At 41.0% G+C, this 22,556-nt stretch overlaps 1 protein-coding gene across 1 annotated transcript in view; it reads right to left on the reverse strand.

The window, feature by feature from the left end:
- st7l (suppression of tumorigenicity 7 like) overlaps window positions 1–2,793 on the reverse strand; it is a 15,249-nt gene extending 12,456 nt beyond the window's left edge. Inside the window, exons 1-7 of the mRNA XM_029432098.1 lie at window positions 2,619–2,793; window positions 2,054–2,136; window positions 1,137–1,296; window positions 980–1,034; window positions 702–817; window positions 402–480; window positions 13–101 (exon numbers count right to left, since the gene is read on the reverse strand). Coding sequence (XP_029287958.1) covers window positions 13–101; window positions 402–480; window positions 702–817; window positions 980–1,034; window positions 1,137–1,296; window positions 2,054–2,136; window positions 2,619–2,787 — 751 coding nt within the window. The 5' untranslated portion in view covers window positions 2,788–2,793. The remainder of the gene's footprint in view (window positions 1–12; window positions 102–401; window positions 481–701; window positions 818–979; window positions 1,035–1,136; window positions 1,297–2,053; window positions 2,137–2,618) is intronic.
- Between the last annotated feature and the right edge of the window lie 19,763 nt (window positions 2,794–22,556).

Below are 22,556 nucleotides of genomic sequence, written 5' to 3' on the forward strand. Positions count from 1 at the left end.
ATCCATTCTTACCGATACTTAGTGCTTTTTTGAAGAGGCGTTCAGCTTCTGTGATGGTTGTGGCTTCTTCCTCTGCTAGGAGCACATAGGCTGCAGCACATCTGCACACAAATGTAAGACACAAAGAGACTCGCTTTCAACTGCCCATCCTGTTAGCATGCACATTAACAAAGAAATACAATCAGGGCAATCATTTGAGAACGAAAGCGCCCATATAAAGGCCATTATGTGATTAAATGAATGTATTTATGCTCGTATCTGACGCAAGCACAATGACAGAAACTTACTTTGAGTTCTTCCATTTTAACCGCATTACAACAGTAGATGCCATTTAGAAGATACAGTGTTGTGTTTATAGATACAGTATTTAAAGAGAACACGTGTGTCGGAGTAGGACTCACTCTTGGTTCATTTCGATGGCCTGGTAGGCTGCTCTGATCCTGGCTTGAGGATTTCTCTCTCTCCAGGCTTTCTGCATCACTGTAATGAGAAGATGAACTCCTAGTTTATTATCGATGCGGCGTTACAGTCCTGACAGATTTCCTTGTCTGCATCCATATGAAAAAACATTTCTGAGTGAACACTTACAAAGAACCATAGAAATCTCTTCCAAGGAAAATGTGCTTGCGGTCTTTCGCTTTGTAAAGACAAAGAAATATCACGGGGGGGGGGGGGGGATTTAGTCTATGAATAAAACTCACCGGCATCTTCTGGCCTTAATTGCGGCGTGTCTCCTGTGAAGAAGGTCTGATGGTCTTGAGCAGACAGGTTCATATCATAGTATGTTAAGGGCTCCTTCCCTGTCACCCAGGTGTACCTGTAGTGTTCAATATAACATACTAACTGTTAAGCTACAGTTTTATCACATTTCCTTGCACCAAAGACACAGTTTGCATCTCTATAAGTATTTTCACATTACGAACCGTCCATTTTAAATACTAGATGCATTCTACACATACAGTATCTGAATTACACATACCTGTTGTATTCTGCTCCTCTGAACAGATTCAAAGGGTTCCTCCAGACCTTACACTCTACGGAAAGGAAGATTAATTAGTGCTATTATTATTATTATTATTATTATTATTATTATGAGTAGTGTTTGTTGTGATAGTTTGTATTGTATACATATTTACCTGAAACACTGGGCCTAGGCTCTGCCTCTCCATTAACTGATGCGAATAGACCAGTGGTGGAGCTGCTCTCCACTCCACCCAGAAGAGGACGCAGGTGGCTCACTGACACTTGTTCAATGAACGAGGTCCCATATTTACGAAAATACCACCACTCAAATATCTGCAGTGAGAACACAAATAAATGGTCACACATTCTTTATATGAAAAGAATATGCTAAGACAACAATTACTTAATTATCCCTTCGTGGCAATTGTTGTTATATCGCTAGACCAGTGGCTCTTACACTTCATTATGCGCCCCTTTGGAAGCTGCAAAGAAATATTGTATCTGCCCGAATTGCCATAAAACACAAAATACACAAGGCTCTGTCGCTGTAATGACAATGAACTTGTGAGCTGAAATTAGTACAACCCTTTTTATTCCCCCTTCGCTGGCAAACATCTGTCCCTCTACATTACATGCCTTCAAGCGCAAAAATTAGAAATTTACCTGCCAAATGCTGGTAAAATATGCAAGTGGTTAATGCATTTGCATCAGTCACCGGCCAAAAAAACCCAATGATGATGATCTATTGAGTGGCCGGACAAACTAACGTTCATTAGCTATTTGGCGGGTGGTCAGAAAAGGTAATTTTGCACCCTGCATGCCATTTTTCTGTCTGCATACATCTTGCTTACATAAGAGCACTCTTGTGTCTGTTTATTGCTTTATTGCTATTATTTTTTATTACTGCTTTGCATTTTATAGTGACTAGTCTTCCGTCCATGCATCTAATTTTGGATTGGTAAATAGGAATTCAGGACGATATTATTGCAAATTGTGTTCTACTTAGTGGCCTTCAAGTAAATACAATTTTGCAAAGGGTAACAATTTATTGTGTTCTATGGTGTGAGATATAACTAAGGTGATAACTCACAAGGATGAGTCCAGAGATGAGAGAGGAGGTTCCAGTGAGAGCTACATAGAATTTGGGGGTCAGTGTATTCAAAAACACTGAGGCTGAAAGAAGAAGAAGAAGAAGAAGAGGAAGAAGAGGAAGAAGAAGAGGAAGAGGAGGAGGAGACAGTCAGTATAGTGTCATAATGCAACCAGAACTGTGAGTGTCCTTTGTTGTGACCATGCAATTAAAAATACATGCAATAAACCACACGCTAACAGAAAAACAAAGGCAGTGTGTGGAGTAAAGCAGGTGACATGAAGCCACATACATTCTCTCGCTGACATGATGACCAAAGTAGCATAGAACAATAAACTACCCAGTTATGACTGCATACAACACACGCTGCAGTAAGAAAATAATATAACTAAAAGCAGGTAATATACGCCTAAAAACTCGACTTAAATCTAACCAGAAAGTCGCCTCTAGTTGTGTTTGAATGAGTCAGACACCGCACTGTCAAACCAACAGCTCCCGCTTGCTGTCAGCTAAAGCCAGATACCCGAAGGCTAACAATAGCTAGCTAGCCGTTGCATTAATTCACCTGAGGTAAGAGTTTCCTGCAGTTTCAGCGGGCTCCATAGGACGTATATCATGATCAGGACCATGCCGAACCAAATGAAGCACACGTAGGTCCATGACCAAGAGAGCCAAGACTTTAATTTCTCTGTAAATCCGAGAGATTGGGGATTACTGCCAGCGGTGTCCTCCATGTTTCTCCGGATGCCTGTAAACAGAGGAGTCACGTGATCACGAAGTAAGATGACTTCTATTTTGAAATCTCTTCAAAAAAAATCCATTTCCGGGGAGAATATATTTATATTTCGTGAAGCAAATAGTGTTGTTTACTCATCATCAACCTTAAAAGAGATATTAACAACTACAGAAACAATCGGTTTCATTCATAAGATTATATCTAGACTGAGTAAGTCAATATAATGAAGTAAATATAAATAATAAACGTTGCGTGGGGACCCATAATAGAATATTTACTTTATAATGTTATCATGCTTCAGTGAGAAGTACTTTAACTCTATCTATCTTGTGCTTTTTTATAATAATAATATAACTTTTGTACTTTTTACTCCACTTAATGTATTTATGACAGTATAGTTACGAGTTACTGTGAATTTATGTACATTACAAATGTATGTAGCCTAATATGAGCTCCAGCTGTACCATTAAAATGCGTCTAATATTTAGAAAAGGGTCATTGTGCATAATGAGTAGGCTACTATAAACATATTTATTTTTACTCCGTAAGATTACTTCTCCCCTCCTCCTCCTAATATTAGGGATCCAGCTAACTATATTTTGTATTGTAATTTTGTTAAATCAAGTAAGCATTTAGTTTGTAAATGTCTTATGTTGTGCAACCAACTGTCTAAATCCAAAAGATAATTAATATTTAATAATATCAACAGAGAAAATCATCACATTTAAAAAGCTGGATCCAATGCTGTCTGTCATTTTGTTCAATAACTAATTAACTAACAATTAATTGATTATTCAATTCAACTAATCCATTCATTCAACGTTACTAAACATGATATGATACTCAACAAGCTCATTTTATCCTGTACTACTATTCATGACCAGTAAGTGGGGCCATTACAACACTAATACATTCACTTCTGTTGCCATCTACTGACTGCAGGTGGAGACAACGTTCAATTTTGTTTTCTTCCACTTAGTATTTAGATTCATTACAATATTTTAGAAAATCATTTCCTCATGCATGCGTGCACGTGTTCTCTTTCACTTTAAGCTCATACTTTCATCACCAATTAATTTTACAGGCCTTATATCTAAGGATAAAAGTTGAATCCAAATGGTCTGGCCTTGTTAAAAAACTACCAATCATTGTACATTCAGAATACTCTCCAATCCCATTTACATACCAATAAATGTACTTAATCAAAAATAAACAATTCCCCTAGATTGTTGCTATCAGGTAGAAATATATTTTTGGATGCGTACAACCCGCAGCACTTCTCACCTTGTGCGATTGACTCACATCCCAACAGTGCAGGAATAAATGTGATTTGTTGGAGTGCATTCTAGTTGGAGGTTACAGCCATTGAATGACAGAGAGCCAGATTTGGTCCTGCTCACACATGCCCTTGGGTGTTAGCTGCCTGATGCTGATGGACAAGCACACGCAGGGTTAAAGGCCTGTCATATAAATCAGGTACAATCACTTTAGAGGTGAAAACATGCATGATGCCACTGACAGGGAGGAAGAGTGAGGAAAAGAAAGGAAGAATAAAAGCAACAGAGGTCTGTAGAAGTTATCGGGGGTGTAAAGCATGACCTGCATGTCTGAATGTATTTCCAGCTGAAATCATATTTCCAAATGACCTCTGCTCAGTGACTCATTCTTTGATAAAACATACATGTAGCTTCCAAGAATATACGGGGTAAACAGTGTTATCTTCTCTTGTATTTACACGGAACCACTTACATCGATCTCTACGTTAGATCTCAACAGCACTCAAATAAGATATATAGTTGGATGAATGCAAGGACATTTGCAGAATTGCCATATGCCTCTCAATCACACATCTTATTATAGAAATTATTGAAAGGTTTATTCTGCACATATGACGAAAGTTACATTTTTATATACAAAAAATGGCAAATATAAAAGAATTGCAAGCAATGGACTTTAGTAAGTGTGACATGACCTGTATGCAAACGGTCAGCCATGTCCAGCCATGCAGAAGCAATATCTCCCATCATTCTGCATTCACCTGTATACTTAGGGTTCATTTACAATTTCACGTCTCGTATCCATCCTGCCATTCTGGACTTCATGTTCTGTTTATGTAGTTTCTTTCTTTTCTCTCCCCAAAGCTTTTAAGAGTCCTCTAATCATACATAATTAATCAGGGTTTTCACTTAAATGCACTGCATTTCTCACTCTCATTATTACTTAAGAGGCCGCTCTTTAAGGCTTGAAAATACCCGACGTTGTGTTGATCATATTTTTCACAAAGACAGCTGTTTAAACAAATGAGGATGTATAAGACTAAAAATATACAAAACATGTATTAATATTTTAGTGCATTTCCGGCTAATGCTATAATTTCATTACTTCATATAAAAAAATCTAAATAAATCTGCTTGATGTAAGTGAAACATTTTAGTACAACCTGAGCAGCGATTTAGATACAATGCAATTTTAATGAGTGATAAAGTTTGCTCTGAGTACTATTAGTGTACTGCATGTACATACTATGTAACTGGTCGTTTGTCAGCTCGGTTTGGTGGTCCTTGCTGATGGAAAACTTTATGAAACTGGTTCTTGTCTCCCACACTGCTTTCTCTCTGTGAGTTTATATTACTTGTCTCCACGAAGGGACTCTCCCCCCGCAAGTCATTTCTCTCAAAACACTTCATTTTCAGAAAATGTGTGTTCTTTTTTTGCATCATGAGACCGTGCCGTTTGACCACATCTGAAAGCAATGGTGCCGCAGAAAAATGACTTCCTTCATGACAGGCTCAGAGACCTTGGAGCAACATTTCAACCTTTTTCTCTGTAAATCTGTGAGGACGAGTGGACATGCTCTGCTGCTGTTTCATAACGACAATAATGACTCATTTACACCACATTATGCTCCAGCAGAGACAATACACACCATTAAAACAGCAGCAAAGAAGATGCATATCATGCATACATTCACATATTTTATGACTGCAAAGTCCTCATTTTGATAGAAAGGAATATAATGTATCTGTGGGAATGAAAATGCAAAACATGGAATAACAGCATAAGAGTGCAGCAAGCAGCCTCTCATCCTGTGTGTACACTGGCTTTTTCATTGTATACAACTGCAGCCAACTGTAAGTATAAATGGAAGAGGCAGAGATGAATAATACATATGAATTACCTTCATGCAGTCAGGGTCTTTTTCCACTCCCCTCTTCTGCAAGAACATCATTTTTAGAAACAATAAAATAAAAGGCAAGATGCACGGAGACAAACCGCAGGTATTGTGAGTGAACACGAGTGCGTCAATAGTTGCATGAGCTTGAAAGGTGTTATAGTACTTTCTGAAAGGTGTTAAATTGTGTGTAACTGAAAAAGAACAATAATGAAAGTATTTGTGCACATAGCTGCAAAGATTGAGGAAAACTTGCCTTCTTAATGTTAATAAGACTGCTTGTGTTTCTACAGAAAGGACACGTCTGACATCATTAGCAAGTTCAGCTACTGTGTTCACATTCGTTCTTTTCTTTAACACTGTATGTATTTATTTTTTAAACACAGATTCACTAAACTCAATAGGACAGTTGTTTTGTTTGTCAGTGTTGAGGAAGCAGATATGGACACATGGTGAAAGTTCAAATCCATAACCCAACATAAACACAAGTATAGCCCAAACACCAACACACAAATACATAACGCAAAGCATTACACAGAGACATGCTCTCACCCTCTCACTGTCACTGTGTTAATAATGAAACACTCGCAAACACTCAAATGAAAAAGATCTGTATTCGGAATTATTGTAAGTGAAATCTGTCCGATGTGCTTTTTGATTATGGGGTGTTTCATGTATGCTTACAAAAGTAACTACTGTGATGCTGGACTTATAGGCACAGAGGCGCTTTGAGCTGAATGCTAATGATAGCATGGTTAGCATGGCAGGTATGTATGCTAACCATCTTAGTTCAGTGAGTTAGCATGCTGCAGTACTATTTGCTAATCCGTACGAAACAGCTGAGGCCGGTGGGAATACTTCTTAAGTGCTTTTGCTCATAAAGGTGTAGTAAAGGTAGATAAAAAAGTTAGTAGAATTCATCCTCTGGGAACCATGAATATCTCTACACAAGTTCATAGCAATCCATTCCACAGTTGTTGAGATGTATTAAAGCCTGAACCACGCGAACAACAGACAGACATACTGCCATCCTCACAGCCTCGCCACCTGCATGGTTAAACAACAACAAAAAAAGTCATAGCTACAGAGTTTTCCATGTGATCTTTTACACATCACAACAATAACATCAGATGATGGCTACAACATTTCACTGACTCACACACCTCCGCTTTAAACCGTCAACGTTTCCTTTGAAGGTAACTGACTCCTTTCTCAGAGCCTGATGAGGTCGGACTGAAAGCATGTGAAAGAACACGACAGCACTTGGGTCTCGGTGGTTTAAGTCTCCCATCACAGTCAACGGGCCCTGATTGCAGTTACTGCTGTTGAGAATCATGTAACCTTTATGGGATGGTTTCAACGATGACTCATAGTCTGGCTAATTTTAGAGGGCTTTATGCTTTAGATTGGCCTTGGAGTATACAATTATAAAACATGAAACACAGTGACACAGACAAAGAAAGAGACACACTCTGCTGCCGTACACAATGATGGTCGTATGTTTAGTCTCAATGGAAAAAAGAGGCTACAACAGCCTTGAATTTAGAAGGCAGTTTTGAATATTTAGATGTGTTTGACATGATTTACACTACTGCATGTTTCCTGACTGCTCAGTGGTTTTACTGCATTTTTATGTAGACCTAACACCCATATGTAGAATTTGAAATTCGATGATTTGGATAGTAGGTCTGTGTGGCCTTTACTGACAGTAATTTAAGACAGATGTAAAAAGACCAACCCCCACCCCAAGTGCACGCGGCAGAGACGTGAAATGAGACTGCCACAATGCAATCTGAATAATTGAAGTGAAATGAAGAGTTCATTCACAAGTAAGAAGATGTGTTGATCGGGAGCTACCACAGGCTACAGGTTTTGTCTAATGCTCACAGGTTTATGTATCCCTGTGACGCTGGCTCGGCTCGTGTCTGTAGAATAAATATCTAGCCATAAGTTTATGTGTTGAGCATTGTCTCTGTCATTAAGCACCATTTTATTGCAGAAGCTGCAGGAAACTACAAACTGAAAGAATGACACAGCTAAAGAATCTCACGTCAGGTTTTGAGCATAACCTACAACAGACAGCTTCTTTAAATAATGTAACGCATCATCTGCCGGTGTGCCATCCATTTATTTTGTGATGAATTTATTGCGAATCTGTTATATATAAATATTAAATATCAATTTTAGTGTCAGGTTTAGGCTATATTAATTACATTCAAATCACAGAGAAATCCATTAACTACAGTTCCTGATTCAGGCACGCTATCTTGGCAAATACATATTGAATAAAGTAAATGTCTCCCAAGGTCAAGCTTTTTGTGTGTTTGCACAAGAGCATGTGCACACATGCACAACTGTACACGTTGGCCGTTACGCTACGCCCTTGGAATAATTATCATTTGAACTGCTGTTGCTTATAAACTATTGTAGCTGCGAGTCACAAATGATGTTACTGATGATGAATATTTTCAGTACAACCAAATAATCAACTGTGGGGTGATGTTGGACATTGGCCTGCACACACATTGAGGATTTATGCATCTTTTGAGCAATTCTGATTCGGATCCAGGAATATAACTTAGAGATACAACTCATCGGTGTCCTTAAAAGACAAATTTGTTGTAGCCAGATGTTTTTTTTATTGTATTCAGATGCTATTGATCATTTATTGTAAAGGAATCGCAAGACATGTTTTACTTTTTGTGAAGGGTGGACACACATGTAGGAGAAAAAAAACTAAAAAGTCTTACATTATATGAATTGTTTTACCTGACCAAAGTGATTTCACTGAACTTATTTGTGTCCACCTCTGTTGACACATCAAAAGGTTCAACGGTTACACTCCAGACGCAAGTTTAACTTTGTACTGAAGACAAGAAATTGTAATATTAAATTGGACTGACCTATATTTATGTGACACTTAATGTTAATGTTCATTAAAAATTGGATGTCTTCTGTGGGCTGTTACAGACTCCAATTGCAGACAAATCAAAGAAACAGAGACGGAGGAATAGAGGAAATTAGATTATCATTATATGTTGAGATAAATTAAATACTTATTTGGGCTTTCGGTTAATCACTGTAGTTATATTAATACGCATATCAGGCACTCTAAGGACAGCGGACAGTATAAGTGATAGCTGTTGGATACTGACAGAAAACAAAACAACAAATTGAACCACAGCTAGTTCCACCACTGTGTGTCTGAAATTTTACAGCGGAACAAGACACGTTAGTGTCACCTGGAGGAAACGCTGCTGATTAACACAACTAATCCCTCGTCCCTGACGTCACTGCAAATCAACGTTACCTGGCCACTGGTATTTGTGGCTGAACACGGAGTCAGACGTCAGGAACAACCAGATTCAAACTGACAGTATGTGGGGGAGAGGTTACCGTTCATATTCGTGGGAGTCTTTTTTTTTTTATATAAACATGAATTTAAATCTAGGGCGAAGTAAAGATCATGCTCCTCAAACCCGGCAGCAAATTCTGTCTGAAGTGTCTGTGAGTTTATTGCGTCTGTTTTGTTTTTCCTTCGCTTGGTGTGCAGTGGCGGAGCTAGACACTTTCAGATGGGGGGGGTGGGGGTATATACGATATATATAACAATAAAGAAGAATACTCATTCAGTGTTAACGTACATTTTATTTATCACTGCCCATGAATAAGAACAATTTCCCCTCACTTGGGGATAAATGTGGGGTGAAAAATGGGTGGACATAAGGGGGGGTCCAGGTTTAATTATACTGGAACACTGCCACTAACCAGTGTGATCAAACATATTCCACTATAAATTCCACTTTGAAAGCACAAACCATGATGAGCTTTCAGACGAAGTTATTTGATGGTTTATATACTGCACTCCTTGGAAAATGGAAACAAAAAATTTTTGATTTGAATGTTTTAACACAAATCATCATAAAAAATAAAAGGGTTCACAACATTTGACCCCGCCCTAAAGAAAGCTATCTGCTCTCATACAATCAGTGCCGGCTGTAATATCAGAATACAGTTAGATGTTGTAGACTGGCAGGTAATGCCAGTCAACCGTGCAGTGGACTGACCTCTCCAATGATCTAACTGTAACAGACATCATAATTGTCCTGGCAGGGTCTCTAGAACCTCCCGTGAAACACATTGTGAGACTGTGACCATGCGGCTTAAAGACTACTAACAACATTGATCAGCTCCATCTGAGCTGCAGAAAACAGCCCATTAAAAAAAATACAGAACGCAAAAAAAATAAACATCACATTTTCTTTTGAAAAAAGAAAAAAAAAGAAAACCCAGTATAGATTCTGTCTTTGAAGTGATTTTCTTTCCCTCTCCTGTGCACATTTTGTGTTTTACAGAAGCTGTGCATTTCCAAGTTCCTTGCCATCTGTGTAAATGTGATACCTCTCCTTAGTACAATGAACTGGAAATGGAAGCTGTGTTTCATATAATCCCCAAATCCATCCAACTCTCACATCCTATCATGCAAATTTGGTGCAGTTTGAAGAGAATCCGGTCTCCCAACCATATGCCTGAGCCGTGTAAAAGATACAACAATTTATTATGCATGCATTGCACCAGGCTTATGGTAATAAGGTATTAAATTAGTGCTGGACATTATTGCTCTACTATATCACTTCTGCTCAAAAGATTTTCATATAAGTCACATAAAACAGAAATAGGAATTAGATTTAAGAACTGATTTGCTGGCAAGCTATACTAGTGACTTCTTTGTTTAGAACATTTGACCGTTCAGATACATTCTGCTGGAAACTCTGAACTGGACTTGTGTTAAATTATTCCACTGTTGGCTCTTTCATCAGCGGGGGATAGTAATGCCATTTACTCAAGTACTGTACTTTAGACTTGAGTATTTCCATGTTATGCTACTTTATACTTTTACTCCACTACATTAAAGTGGCAAATATTTTGCTTTTTATTCAACATTTATTTGACAGGTTCAGTTAGTAGTGACTTTTCAGATAGACAATGTATTGAATGTTATAAGCTTATTATGTTATTAAATGTAAAATCTCCCACAAGAGGCCCAAAGAGGTCAAATAATCAAATATTAGGAAAACAAGATTAGAGAAAAAGTTAAAACGAAGACAAAAGAATATACATTTGTGTATCAGAAGTTATTTTCTCTTTTCTTCTTCCCTCTCAAATGAATCATCCGACGACCCCTCAGACTTATCTGGTGACCCTTTGGAGGGACACAACCCCTAGGTTGCAAACAACTGGGCTAAACTAGCTGACTGCGTACAAAGTAGTAAAAATAGTGCATTTACTTTTCATACTTTAAGTGCAAATGTGGTGATAATACTTCTGTACTTTTACTTGAGTAGGATTTTGAATGCAAGTCTTTCACTTGTAATGGAAGCTTTTTTACATTGTGGTTTTGGTACTTTTACTTTTCTGTCATATTGTTTCAAAACCAGATTATTTATGTAGAGAAACAGCAGAGGACTTCAATATTCTTGTTTTAAAATACAAGGGGTTTCTTAAAGTGTCTGTGTTAACTATATTCTACAACGTTTGTACACATGGACTAATAAATTCAAGTGTAAATGTAGGCTGTGAAGGATCACCACAACGTGAACTATTGCAGCTGTTTGCTGCCTGAAAAATGAGTTGTCATTATGCAAAGCAAACTGACTTAATTTAACCGAAATTGAGAAAGAAATTCGATCAACAAATCTTTACTCACATTGACAAATGTTCAGTGGAATGTTTGCTTTCCATTTAGACTCTCAGCTCATATCGTCGTATCTTAATTTGCGGCAAAAGTCTTGAATGTTTTCCAGGGCTGGTAAAGAAAAGTGTGGACGTTGTTAATGTAGCGGATTGACGTGAGGACTGATGAACTCATGATTAGTATCAAGGGAAACAAAAACGATTCAAAAAAGATCCCCTTCCAGATACGTTTTAAGACATATCAAAATCTAAGATAATCATGTTTCTTTAGCAGTACATTTATTCATTACATTTCTTTTTATTTTATTTGACTTAACTTGACATTAATAAAACATATGTATTTACAAGTTGATGATTAAAATGTAGCTCGACACTCAATTAAACCAGACAAAATGAAAAGTTGTCAAATCTTAACGTTCTCATTTGAGGTATGTTCATTGCTTTATGCCAAATCAACCTAAAAAATAATGACATTTCAAAATATTTTAGAACACCAACCTATGTTTGTTGTCACATATACTACATGCATAACCTCATCAATGTGGGAACCTTTTTGGCACTGTCGAAAAGTGACAAAACCACACATATTCCCAGCAGATTAGATTGTGTTACGATTTCTTTAAATTTCATATGTCACCCCTAACTCTCAGGTTTTCATTAGGCTACATGTTTGGGTGAAAGGAAATGAAGCAAGAGAGAGAGAGAGAGAGAGAGAGAGAGAGAGAGAGAGAGAGAGAGAGAGGGAGGATTAAAACAGATTATGCAGACTTTCTTAACCAATTTAGAAAATAATAAATAGTCTGCAGTCATTTTCTAATGCACTTAATCTGCAACCATGTTACACGGTGCAGCGTTCACTGCGCACCGACCATTTGTGTGTACAGTGCTGTGTGTTTGTGTATGCATGAAGATTAGTTATCTTTTTATAGATCAAGGTTCAGTTCAATGTGAAGCCACTACCAGTGTTATTTTATTGCATGAAAGTTCAAACTGTGAGAAAACACCCACGCCCTCCTCACTTCTCCTCCATACCTGCTTGTTTTGTACCATCATAAAGACCTGCCCTGCGGCTGTCATTTCCCATGCTACAGACCGAGTGTGTAAACTAGTGTAATGCAACATTGTTATTACCGATACCATACCATACCATTATAAATGCTGCCACAGCTAAATCACCATTAGCTGCTGGTGCTGCCGCTGCTGCTATTGTTGTTGATTTTGTTATTGCAAATTTGTAATGCATCGCCTTCAGGCCATAAATCTTGTACGGGATTACTGTGTATAAGTCGTTTGTATGGTCTTGACTCATCAATCAGAGCGGGAATGTTTGTGTTACAACTGCCACTTTGTATGATGGATGAAGATGGGTGTTTTCTAACAGTACAGTAACTGTGGTAGGGGATGGAGGCTGTGTGTGTGTGTGCGCATGTGTGTGTGAGATGGAGCACAATGCCAGCAGTGACACTCATTATTCCATCTGCAGCCGAGAGTGATTGAACACGCCACATATTAACTGTCTTTTCCTCTTAATCCCATTGTGTTCTGCGAGATTAAATTTGAACACTAATAAACGTTTTTTATGACTAATTAATGTTTCGCACCTTGCCAAGAATCATTTTCTTCCTCTACTAATTCTAATTGGTCCAATTAATCATGCAAAAGGTAATTAGCATAGTTTGATGTGCAGTAAAGCCACTCCGGAGCCCACGGGGGGATTTGGAGAGCTTTTGTTTCTCGATACAAACAGAAAATTAGTCAAGGGTGGTAGGCGCTTGATGCTGAAGCACAGTGCAACACAATACTAATGAGCGTGTTCTATTGTAATGGTCTTTATGGGACTGACAGCCATATTCATACCAAAGGCAGATGTACAGTGCAAAAGAATGAATATGACTGGCTTTGGCTGCCTGAGAGATCTGTGCAATGTCCCAGAGATTTACAGTAAGAAAAGCCATTCTCTAACACACTGAGGCAGGAGCTTATTCCCTGGTATACATAGATTTTCAAAGGTCTCCTGCTGTAATTTATAATAGATGTATATTGATCTGATTTTTCTGTGCACGCAGGTCTCTCTCTCCTTTTTCAAATCAATAGCGAAAACTTTTCAGGAATTTCAGGGAGATATTTTTGGACCGACGTTAATAGCAAAACATCAATTTCAGAGATGTTTTTAGAATCATCAAGTCTAGTGATACAGTGTTTAAATCTATATTCACATATTTTCACGGCTGTATAAAACGTTGGACTTGTACAAAAGAGTGTAGAAAGAAAAGATCTGCAAGCTATGACATACCAATTTAGGAGAACAGGGTCCTTCAGGTCTGATTCAGGGTCCATATAAATCAGGTTCCAGTACTTCTGAATGGGCCAACACAACAGTACAACACCTGGTGTAAGGATTAAGATGTGGCTAAGAGCTGAATAATTCAGTGATCTACAATTTATTACTCACTCACTGCTTCGTTTCTAAACAAGTGCTGCTTTTAAGCTTGAACATTAACTGTTTAAGTTCTTTCTAAATCTATTAAGCTGAAATATGTGTATCAACAACACAACATGCAGGTGAACTTTCACTGAAAAGAAAGCCTGTCGAAAAGTAAAAGGTGCATTATGTCCTCTCATTAGTAGTTAAAGAATCTAATAATTAAAATAGATAAGGGATACAACTCTTATTAACAAGACTTATTTACATACAGAGCAACCATAGCCCTCTCTAGTCTCTTATCTTATATCAGAGCCAGAAACTGTAAGGACTGCTTGACGATGTTTTAGGTTTTTCCCAGGTTGTGTGGCTTGTTTCATTTCTAAGAAAACTATACAAGGGTTCAGTCAATCAAAAACTATGTCAAATGTGGGAAGTCATAACTTGTACTTTACCCAGTTGTGATTTGAAATAAACCTCAAACCTGCAAGAATATTGCTGTGAAATAGAAACCACTTCCAAGGTACTTTTTGAGATATGGCCGTTCAGTGTGAGATCTAACATTTATATTTCCAGGAAGTCTTTTTTTTCTTTCTTTTTTTACATGTCTCATAAAAAGTATTTATTGTCAGGTTGCCATGTGTTTTTTGTCAGTGTCAGTAAATCTGAATGTATATTTATTGAGTCAATACATTGATTTGATTGTGGTTGCAGATACATACTGTTTATGGTGAAACAACATTTTGTATGTATTGAATAAAACATAGCTGTTTTGAGATATTTAGTTTATTTTTTGGGCAGAATTTCAAAATGTTGCCATAGCCTGTAATACTTAGTAATCACCTGATGGACAACAATTGAGATTAATAAGGCCTCTTCCATTTATAGACGCTGATGATGGTGAAAACATTTGTCTATGCACTGTTTGCACGCTGTCAGCATCTATGGATGCCATTAATACATGAAAACCAAGCTTTAATCTCATAAAACTAATTTACAAATTTAAACATTAAAGATCAGATTAACAAAATAAAATTCAGCACTTTATTTTATTTTTTCTATCTACAATTCAGCCCCCACACTATTTCTTATCTGCTCTCTTATCTTCTGCACCACAAAAAAAATCTATGCGCAGTTAGAGTGTCAGCGAAAAATACTTGGCCCCATAATATCATTCTACAAGCTGAGGTTGATTATGATAGTGAAATTGGCAGCGGAGCGTGGAATATCCCCCCGGTGATTTTCCAACTCCAACTCATTTCACGGGGCATCTCTGGGTGCCGATCTCTGGGACTGGGTTCACTTGGCTCTGGCCCCTGTGCTACTGATGTCTTGATTGCTGTTTCATAGACTTTCACGTGTCAATGCAGCAGCGCAGAAGGGACCTGCGACGAGGAAGTGATGCAACCACAAAGACATGTAAGGGCGGCTTGAAAACACTAACACTGTGGTTCCCTTACCTCAAAGGAAGGAAAGAGACAAATGACAGAGAGAGACACGCACACGGCGGAGAGATAGGTTTTATTAATGGTCAGAGGGTCTAAATGTCAGGGGGTGACAGTTTGGAGCATAAATGTCAAACTAGTGTTGAGGATATTTTTTTGCATCTACGTGGCTTTGTGTCTCATGCATCTGTCCAACCCATAAGCATAACAATGTGCACAATGCACTACAAATTGTTAGGAATTGATAAAAGTGGTACCAAACATTAATCAGGTTAATGCCAGGTGAAACAAAACCAGGCTGCTATGTAATCTAAATTCTATCTAAACAGCGGCAATCTAATTGTTGCTGCCAAAATGTTTTGATTTTAAGTAAATTAGATCAGTAGCTAAAAAATTGTCTTGGTAAATGGAGCCTTATCTGTAAAGTCAAGGCCATTAGCAGCCCTAGTCTGAGTTTCCTTGGGCTCTATAATTAACTCCGTTCAAGCACAGCTAAACATTTTTGACATTTTTCCTAGTCCAGAATTAACTGTCACAGCAGAGGGAGAAAGTAACCATCTTGTCACATTGAGTTTATCTGCGGATTGTGAAACGCTGTTCTCTCTCTCTCTTTCTCTCTCTCTCTCTCGCTCTCTCTCTCTCTCTTTCTCTCTCTCTCTCTCTCTCTCTCTCTCTCTCTCTCTCTCTCTCTCTCTCTCTCTCTCTCTGAAGAAGAATCTTGTTTTTGAAGAATCTTTATTAATCAGTCAAAAATGTGAGAGATATTCCTGAAATTAGATACAGATAATTGTCAATAAGAATGTCTCTAATAACATATATACAACAGATAACTGTCCGTGACGTAACATTTCCACATCCCCCTTGCTTTTTAAGTAAAAAGCAAAACCCACAGACCCACTTTCCCGTTTCGGGTTCATAGTTACGCTTAGGGCGACGCGCGTGTGGAATGGTAGGGGAGATTGCCTCTGGGACTGCCGCCAGAAGCGCAGGTGTCAGTCCGGGCGAAGGTGTGGACATGGTAGGCGGGGTCACAAGCCGATGTGGCGACAATTCACGTGTTGGCGAGGTCATGGGTGGCGGGTGGCTTGACGGTTGTGGGGAAGCTGGGGCGTTCGTCAGTGGCGTTGTCGGTGGCAGTGGCGTCAAGGATTTGGCAGCAGGTAACTGGGACGGTGGGGTGTAGATCGCGCCTGGAGGCGGGCAAGATGGAGCGTTCGATGAGGGCTGGGTTTCGAGGAGAGACTGGCCAATGACAGGCGAGGCAAGAGTGTATCGCCGGAGGAAGCGCCGACTACGGAGAGTTAGGCGTCTGGACCCGCTGACCTTTACCAAGTACTGGTTATCGTCCCTCTTTTCCACTATTGCCCCTGATTTGTCCCATTTGGTTGGGTGCTGCCCCATCTGATTTTGGATTTTGGAAGACCTGGTCGCCATGAGAGAGTGGAGGGAGTGGACGAGCGTGCTCATTTAATGACTCCGAAGTGCGGGTGAACCTGGTGCGCAAGGCATCTTCTTTTTTTGACTAAGCTTTGCACCAGATTGGGCGAATTGATGCATTGTCAAACTTAGGGATGTGGCTCATGAAAGCAAACGTGTCACGCAGGGGCTTGCCAAATAGAACTTCCGCTGGAGATACGTTGCAATCCGGGTCTGGAGTGTTGTGGAGTTGGAGCATTGCCGTGGAGCAGGTTGTCATTGTCGAGAGACCCTGTTGGGCCAATGTTGGACATCAGAAGGCGTTTGGCTGTCTTAACTGCGACTTCGACACCCCAGCGAGAAAGGAAGTCTGTAGTCACTGAGGCGGTGAACTCGGGGCCACCATCACTAGATAGTTCTTCGGGTACGCCGAATGTGGAGAAGAGGATGCGAAGGCATGCGATAAGACCAGCTGCGCCTGCTTGGGTCATGTCGAACGGGGTGCTGAAAATCTCAACACAGCCTGACAGACGATCCCCTGCAACCAGAAAATGTTGGCCGCCGTAGTTGAATAAGTCTGCGAACACTGACTCAAAATGGGTGGATGGCACTTCAGAGGGAATGGATGGTGTGGCTGCCTGGGATGGCGCGTTCCTGTTGTTTTGCGGGTCATGTGAATGTCTTCAGTTATACCAGGACATAACACAGTTGAACAGGGCACGTGACTCCATAGCGGAAGTACCTGGTGGGCGGCATGAAGTGTCTGGAGAACCTCATGACGGAGAGAGGGCGGGATGACGACGCAGTCCTGGTACATTATGACTCCATTGGAGACGTACAGCAACTTGCGGTGACTCCAGAAGGCGGTGACTCAAGAAGGCGGTGACTCCAGAAGGCGGTGACTCCAGAAGGCGGTGACTCCAGAAGGCAGCAACACCATCGGTGATACTGCGGCAGTCGGCGGGGAAACCAGCTTCAATCAAGTCCATCAGACGGTGCATGTTGGGATCGGTGGAGGTCTCATTGGCGAGGCGATCCCAGGACAATGCAGTGAACTCTTTGGCCTCGTGACGGATGGCCGCCGCTATGGCACGCTCCTCATCCTCCATAGTCGAGTGTATGTTGGCGCAGGAAGCTGGGTGACAAGATGTTGTATCTGTTGCAAGGTTCGTTTTCCCAGGAAGGTAGTTTATCTCGAAACGCCAGAGGAGAGTCCGTCGCTTTAAGCGAAACAGGCTGGTGTTGTTGATTTCGTCAAGGGTTCGGTTGCCCAGTATCTTGACTAACGGCTTATGATCAGTAACCACAAGCAAGTCGTCGCACCCTTGGGTGAAGTACTTTGTTTGCTCCAAGCCCCATGCTACGGCCAAGGCTTTGCCTTCAACTACCGTCGCTCAGCGGAGGAGAGGAATCTTGAGCCGGCCAAGGTGATTTGCCACTCATCGGTGCAACAGTCGGGTAGTTTAGAGTTACAAGAGCAGTGCTTTTGGGACAGGAAGTAGCCGATGCCTTTTTGGGACCAATCTGGGCGGAGACAGGTCCGCTTGGAGACGTCAAAGATTTCCACACCTAGACGGATACACTCTACAATCAAGACTTTGGATGACAGAAAGGCCGGGATGGGTATGAAGTCTTTCATGGAGAAACCCATTGCTAGGAACCCCTCCATTGACCAAAGGCAAGATTGTGCGCCAGAGTTGGCCAGAGCTGTGATAGTTGATGGCAAGATTTTAGAACACTGGCAGCTGAAGGAACGGTAGTCTGAGGAGTCTACAGACAGTGTGAGCTTGACCTCCGGATGGATACAGAGTCGGTGGGGCCGGGTGTTCCATCCTTTAGCGCCTTCTGAGTACAACAAGTAAAGTTTTTTGCATTCAGATAGGGAGCAGTCTTGCTTTGCTGCAACGTAGGAGGCGGTTTCGCTGGGGTGGCTCTTTCGCGTTTGAAGGATGAGATACCTGACGTTGACGCTGCAGTAGGCAGGGACATTGAGTGCCATTTCCTTAGACTCGATGAGCGATACCACGTCGTTTACTGCTCGTGTAAGGATCGAGTCGGCACCTAGGATCTCACGGCGGATGTCCAAGTCGGAGATCCTGGCAATGAGGACGTCACGGATCATATGATTCGTGCATCGCAGCCATGGCACTTGGTGTTGTATGAGCACGTCTCTGCTTTACCACGCACGCGTGCTGCGAACGATCTGACAGGTTCATCGCGCCCCTGTTGCATCTGAGTCAGCTGGGCTCGAAGAAATCCGGTGGCAACAGAGATGATGGCGAGCGTTCTCATGGCTGTAGGAGCTTTAGAAGTGATGTCCTGATCCATTTTAAGTAGGTTGTCCCCTAAAGCGTTCCCGTCACATTGGAAAAGCTGAGCTGATAATGACCCTGGAGAGAGCTGTGATGCGTCCTTGAAGATGTCCCATCGACGCTTGAACATGTTCCACTCCTCCCCAGATACCCCAATGTCAACTTTTGGACGGTCAAGCTTTGGGCCGGAAGAAGGCGCTCTGGCTTGAGGGATAGTGGCGTGGTTTCCGAGGAGTGCGCATGCAGCAGCCTCGGATACGTCCTGGGTTGCGAAGTCGAATGTCGGGAAGGTGCAGTTGAGTATTATTGTTGATTCATGTTGAATGTCTCTCACATGAAGAAGAATCTCGTTTTTGAAGAATCTTTATTAATGACTCAAAAATGTGAAAGATATTCCTGAAATTAGATACAGATAATTGTCAATAAGAATGTCTCTAATAACATATATACAACGGATAACTGTCCGTGACGTAACATTTCCACACTCTCTCTCTCTTTCTCTCTCTCTCTCTCGCTCGGGCTGATTCTCATCAACCTGTATTAGTTGCATATGTACTGTAAGTAATGTACTGTGATTAAAAATGCAAAATTTCCCTAAATTGTATGCCAGTTTACATCATTTATTTTTTTTCAGAAGCTGATTTAATTACATGGAAAATGTAACAAGGCCCGATGATTCAATCTTTGCAGCCAATTGCCTCTCCACACAAAAATGAATTACCTCATGATACAGAATTATTGTTTGGGCAACAGAAAGTGAAATGACAGTGGGATTCCTTTAGATTGAATAATCAGAGTGTTTTGCTGTTTCATTTGCACAAATGCTTACATTTGAAACATATTAGATTATCTTGCATTTTGCTCGTATATCATCTCAGCAATCCTACCTCGGGCCATAATCTCAAAGTGAGGCTTTGAATTGCGTGTAAAAATACAGATCTTTTAAATTCCAGCTGTTGAAGTAAGCCACTCAATACATGCAGGGCAGTTCTGGTTTTACATTAAAAGCATGGATTTTAAATAGAGGGAGAAAAAAGTTTCTTTACCAATATTATTATGAATTGTGTCCTAGTCTATTCTGAATAATTTCCTTTCCCCTGGAGGATTTTTTTCAGTGTGCTTTCCATGGCTAATTTTGGCCTCTCATTATGGATTCATGTATTTGTTTATATAATGCGCAACACTGCAGCTTCATTGGACAAATCTCAGTCGTTTTGGACAGCATTGTGTATGATGCATGAATGTTAACATTTATTTTCTTTGAATTCAGTGTTTTTTTTCTTTCTACTTCAAGCAGTCCGTTTCTCCTGCTACCGTTATTTTGCAGATTATGCAAGGCCCCTTTTGAACATCACTGGATGGAATCAGCTCCTGAAAAAGTAATTCTCATTTGAATAATGAGATAGAACTTTTTCCCTTGATCACTTGATCTTTGCAGGGCACTTCTGCTGAGCAGCAGATAGCACCCCGCCGCACCGTTATTCCAGCCCCTTTAAAATCTCTGCCAGATTACCAGAACTGCTTCCGATATTGTTTGGATCCCTTTCCACATTTCTCAGTGTACTGTAACAGATCCTCGGCAGTATCAGCACCGCTTTACCGCCCTGCCTCCTGACCAGGTCATATAGAGCGTGTGAAATATCCGTGACCATGTCAGATGTCTTTTTCCTCTCTGGACGGGATTGACTCATATGTGGAGTACAGCGGCGAGTAAGCGACTCCGGCCTTCCAGATGTCCTAGACATAACAGAGGCTTATCAACTCTGTGGTTGGGCTCTAAATGGGTCACTCTCCTTGATATCACACAGCTCCTTCACAATGACCCCACTGTTCTACTGATATTACAGCACACCAGGTGGCTTATTATGAAAGTCATGGCCAGACAAATGTAGACGTCGTGTGGTCGGCGTCTGACGCCATGGTAAATGGGGAATTCACCAAGCTGATGAGGAAGCACGGTATAAAGATCTCAGCCGGCTTCCCGTGTAGTGTAGAAGATGTAGGTTTAGCTGTGGGGGAAAAGGTCAGACATGGCAGTATAAAATCACTGGCGTGGATGAACAGCCGTTGTCATTTTCCTGGACCAGCTGGAGAAGGTGAACCGCGTCATCGGGACAGGTATCGTGGTGAATGATTTGTTTGTGCAGGTGTTGCCAATGGCCCTGCCCACAACCAGAGTAGTTATATCTAACGTCCCTCCTTTCATAACTGATGAATTCCTCAGTAGAGAGCTGTCCAGACACGGGAGAGTTGTTTCCCCTGTGAAAAAGTTCCTTTCTGGATGTAAGTCTCAGTTACTGAAACACGTAGTGTTGCACCGTAGACAGGTATATATGATACTTAATAAGCTCAACCTCTGCTTCTACGTTAAAATAGATGATTATGAATATGTGAATTCTGCAACTTTGTCAGTTATGAAGTGTTTTGGTTGCGGAGAGGAGGGACACAACGCGAGAGCCTGTCCAAGGCGCGGGGAGCCAGCTCCGTCTGGTCCAGGAGGGGCGGCGGCTGCTGCGGCATAGTCGAGCGACATGTGGCTGCTGCTGAGGGGGGGATCTCACCGCAGGGGGCAGCCGCTGATGCGGTGGTGGTGGGGGACCCTTCCTGGCAGTGGCTGCTGTTACGGATGTGATAGCTTCGACTGGGTGGCATGTGGCGGCTCCGCGAACCTCGCAGCGCCGCGCCTCAGCTGTGTCTGACCTGGTGCATGAGGAAAGAAAAATACGCTCCAATTTGCAAGGTCTGTTTTTACCAGGTTTTAATGGCAACATTGTTTTATCAGCTTGACATTATTGTTATTGTTAGAAGCCAGAGGGATGCAGACATTTTAATCAATATTGTGAGTAGTTTTAGTGTAGCATCGGCAGCGAGGGTGAATTGGAAGAAAAGTGAGTCCCTCGCTGTCGGTGAGTGGCGTGGCGGTCTCCTAGTTCTTCCCCAGAGCCTCACCTGGAGAACAGATGGATTTAAATATCTTGGTGTGTTTTTAGGTAAAGAAAATATTGTCCAGAAGAACTGGGAGAACGTCACTGAAAAGATTGAGGGAAAGCTTTCCAAGTGGAAATGACTGCTCCCTCAGATGTCTTTTAAAGGTAGGGTTTTGGTTTTGAACAACCTTGTGGCATCCCAACTATGGCACCGTCTGACCTGTGTAGACCCTCCCTCAGGCATGTTAGCCAAAATACAGAAACAAATGGTGGATTTCTTTTGGGATGGTCTACACTGGGTGCCACAAGGGGTGCTGTTTTTATCCAGAGAGGAGGGGGGACAGGGCCTAGTCCACCTGGCCAGCCGAACAGCCACTTT

This window comes from Cottoperca gobio, chromosome 5 (genome assembly GCF_900634415.1).
Source record: "Cottoperca gobio chromosome 5, fCotGob3.1, whole genome shotgun sequence".
In the NCBI taxonomy this organism is placed as follows: Eukaryota; Metazoa; Chordata; class Actinopteri; order Perciformes; family Bovichtidae; genus Cottoperca; species Cottoperca gobio.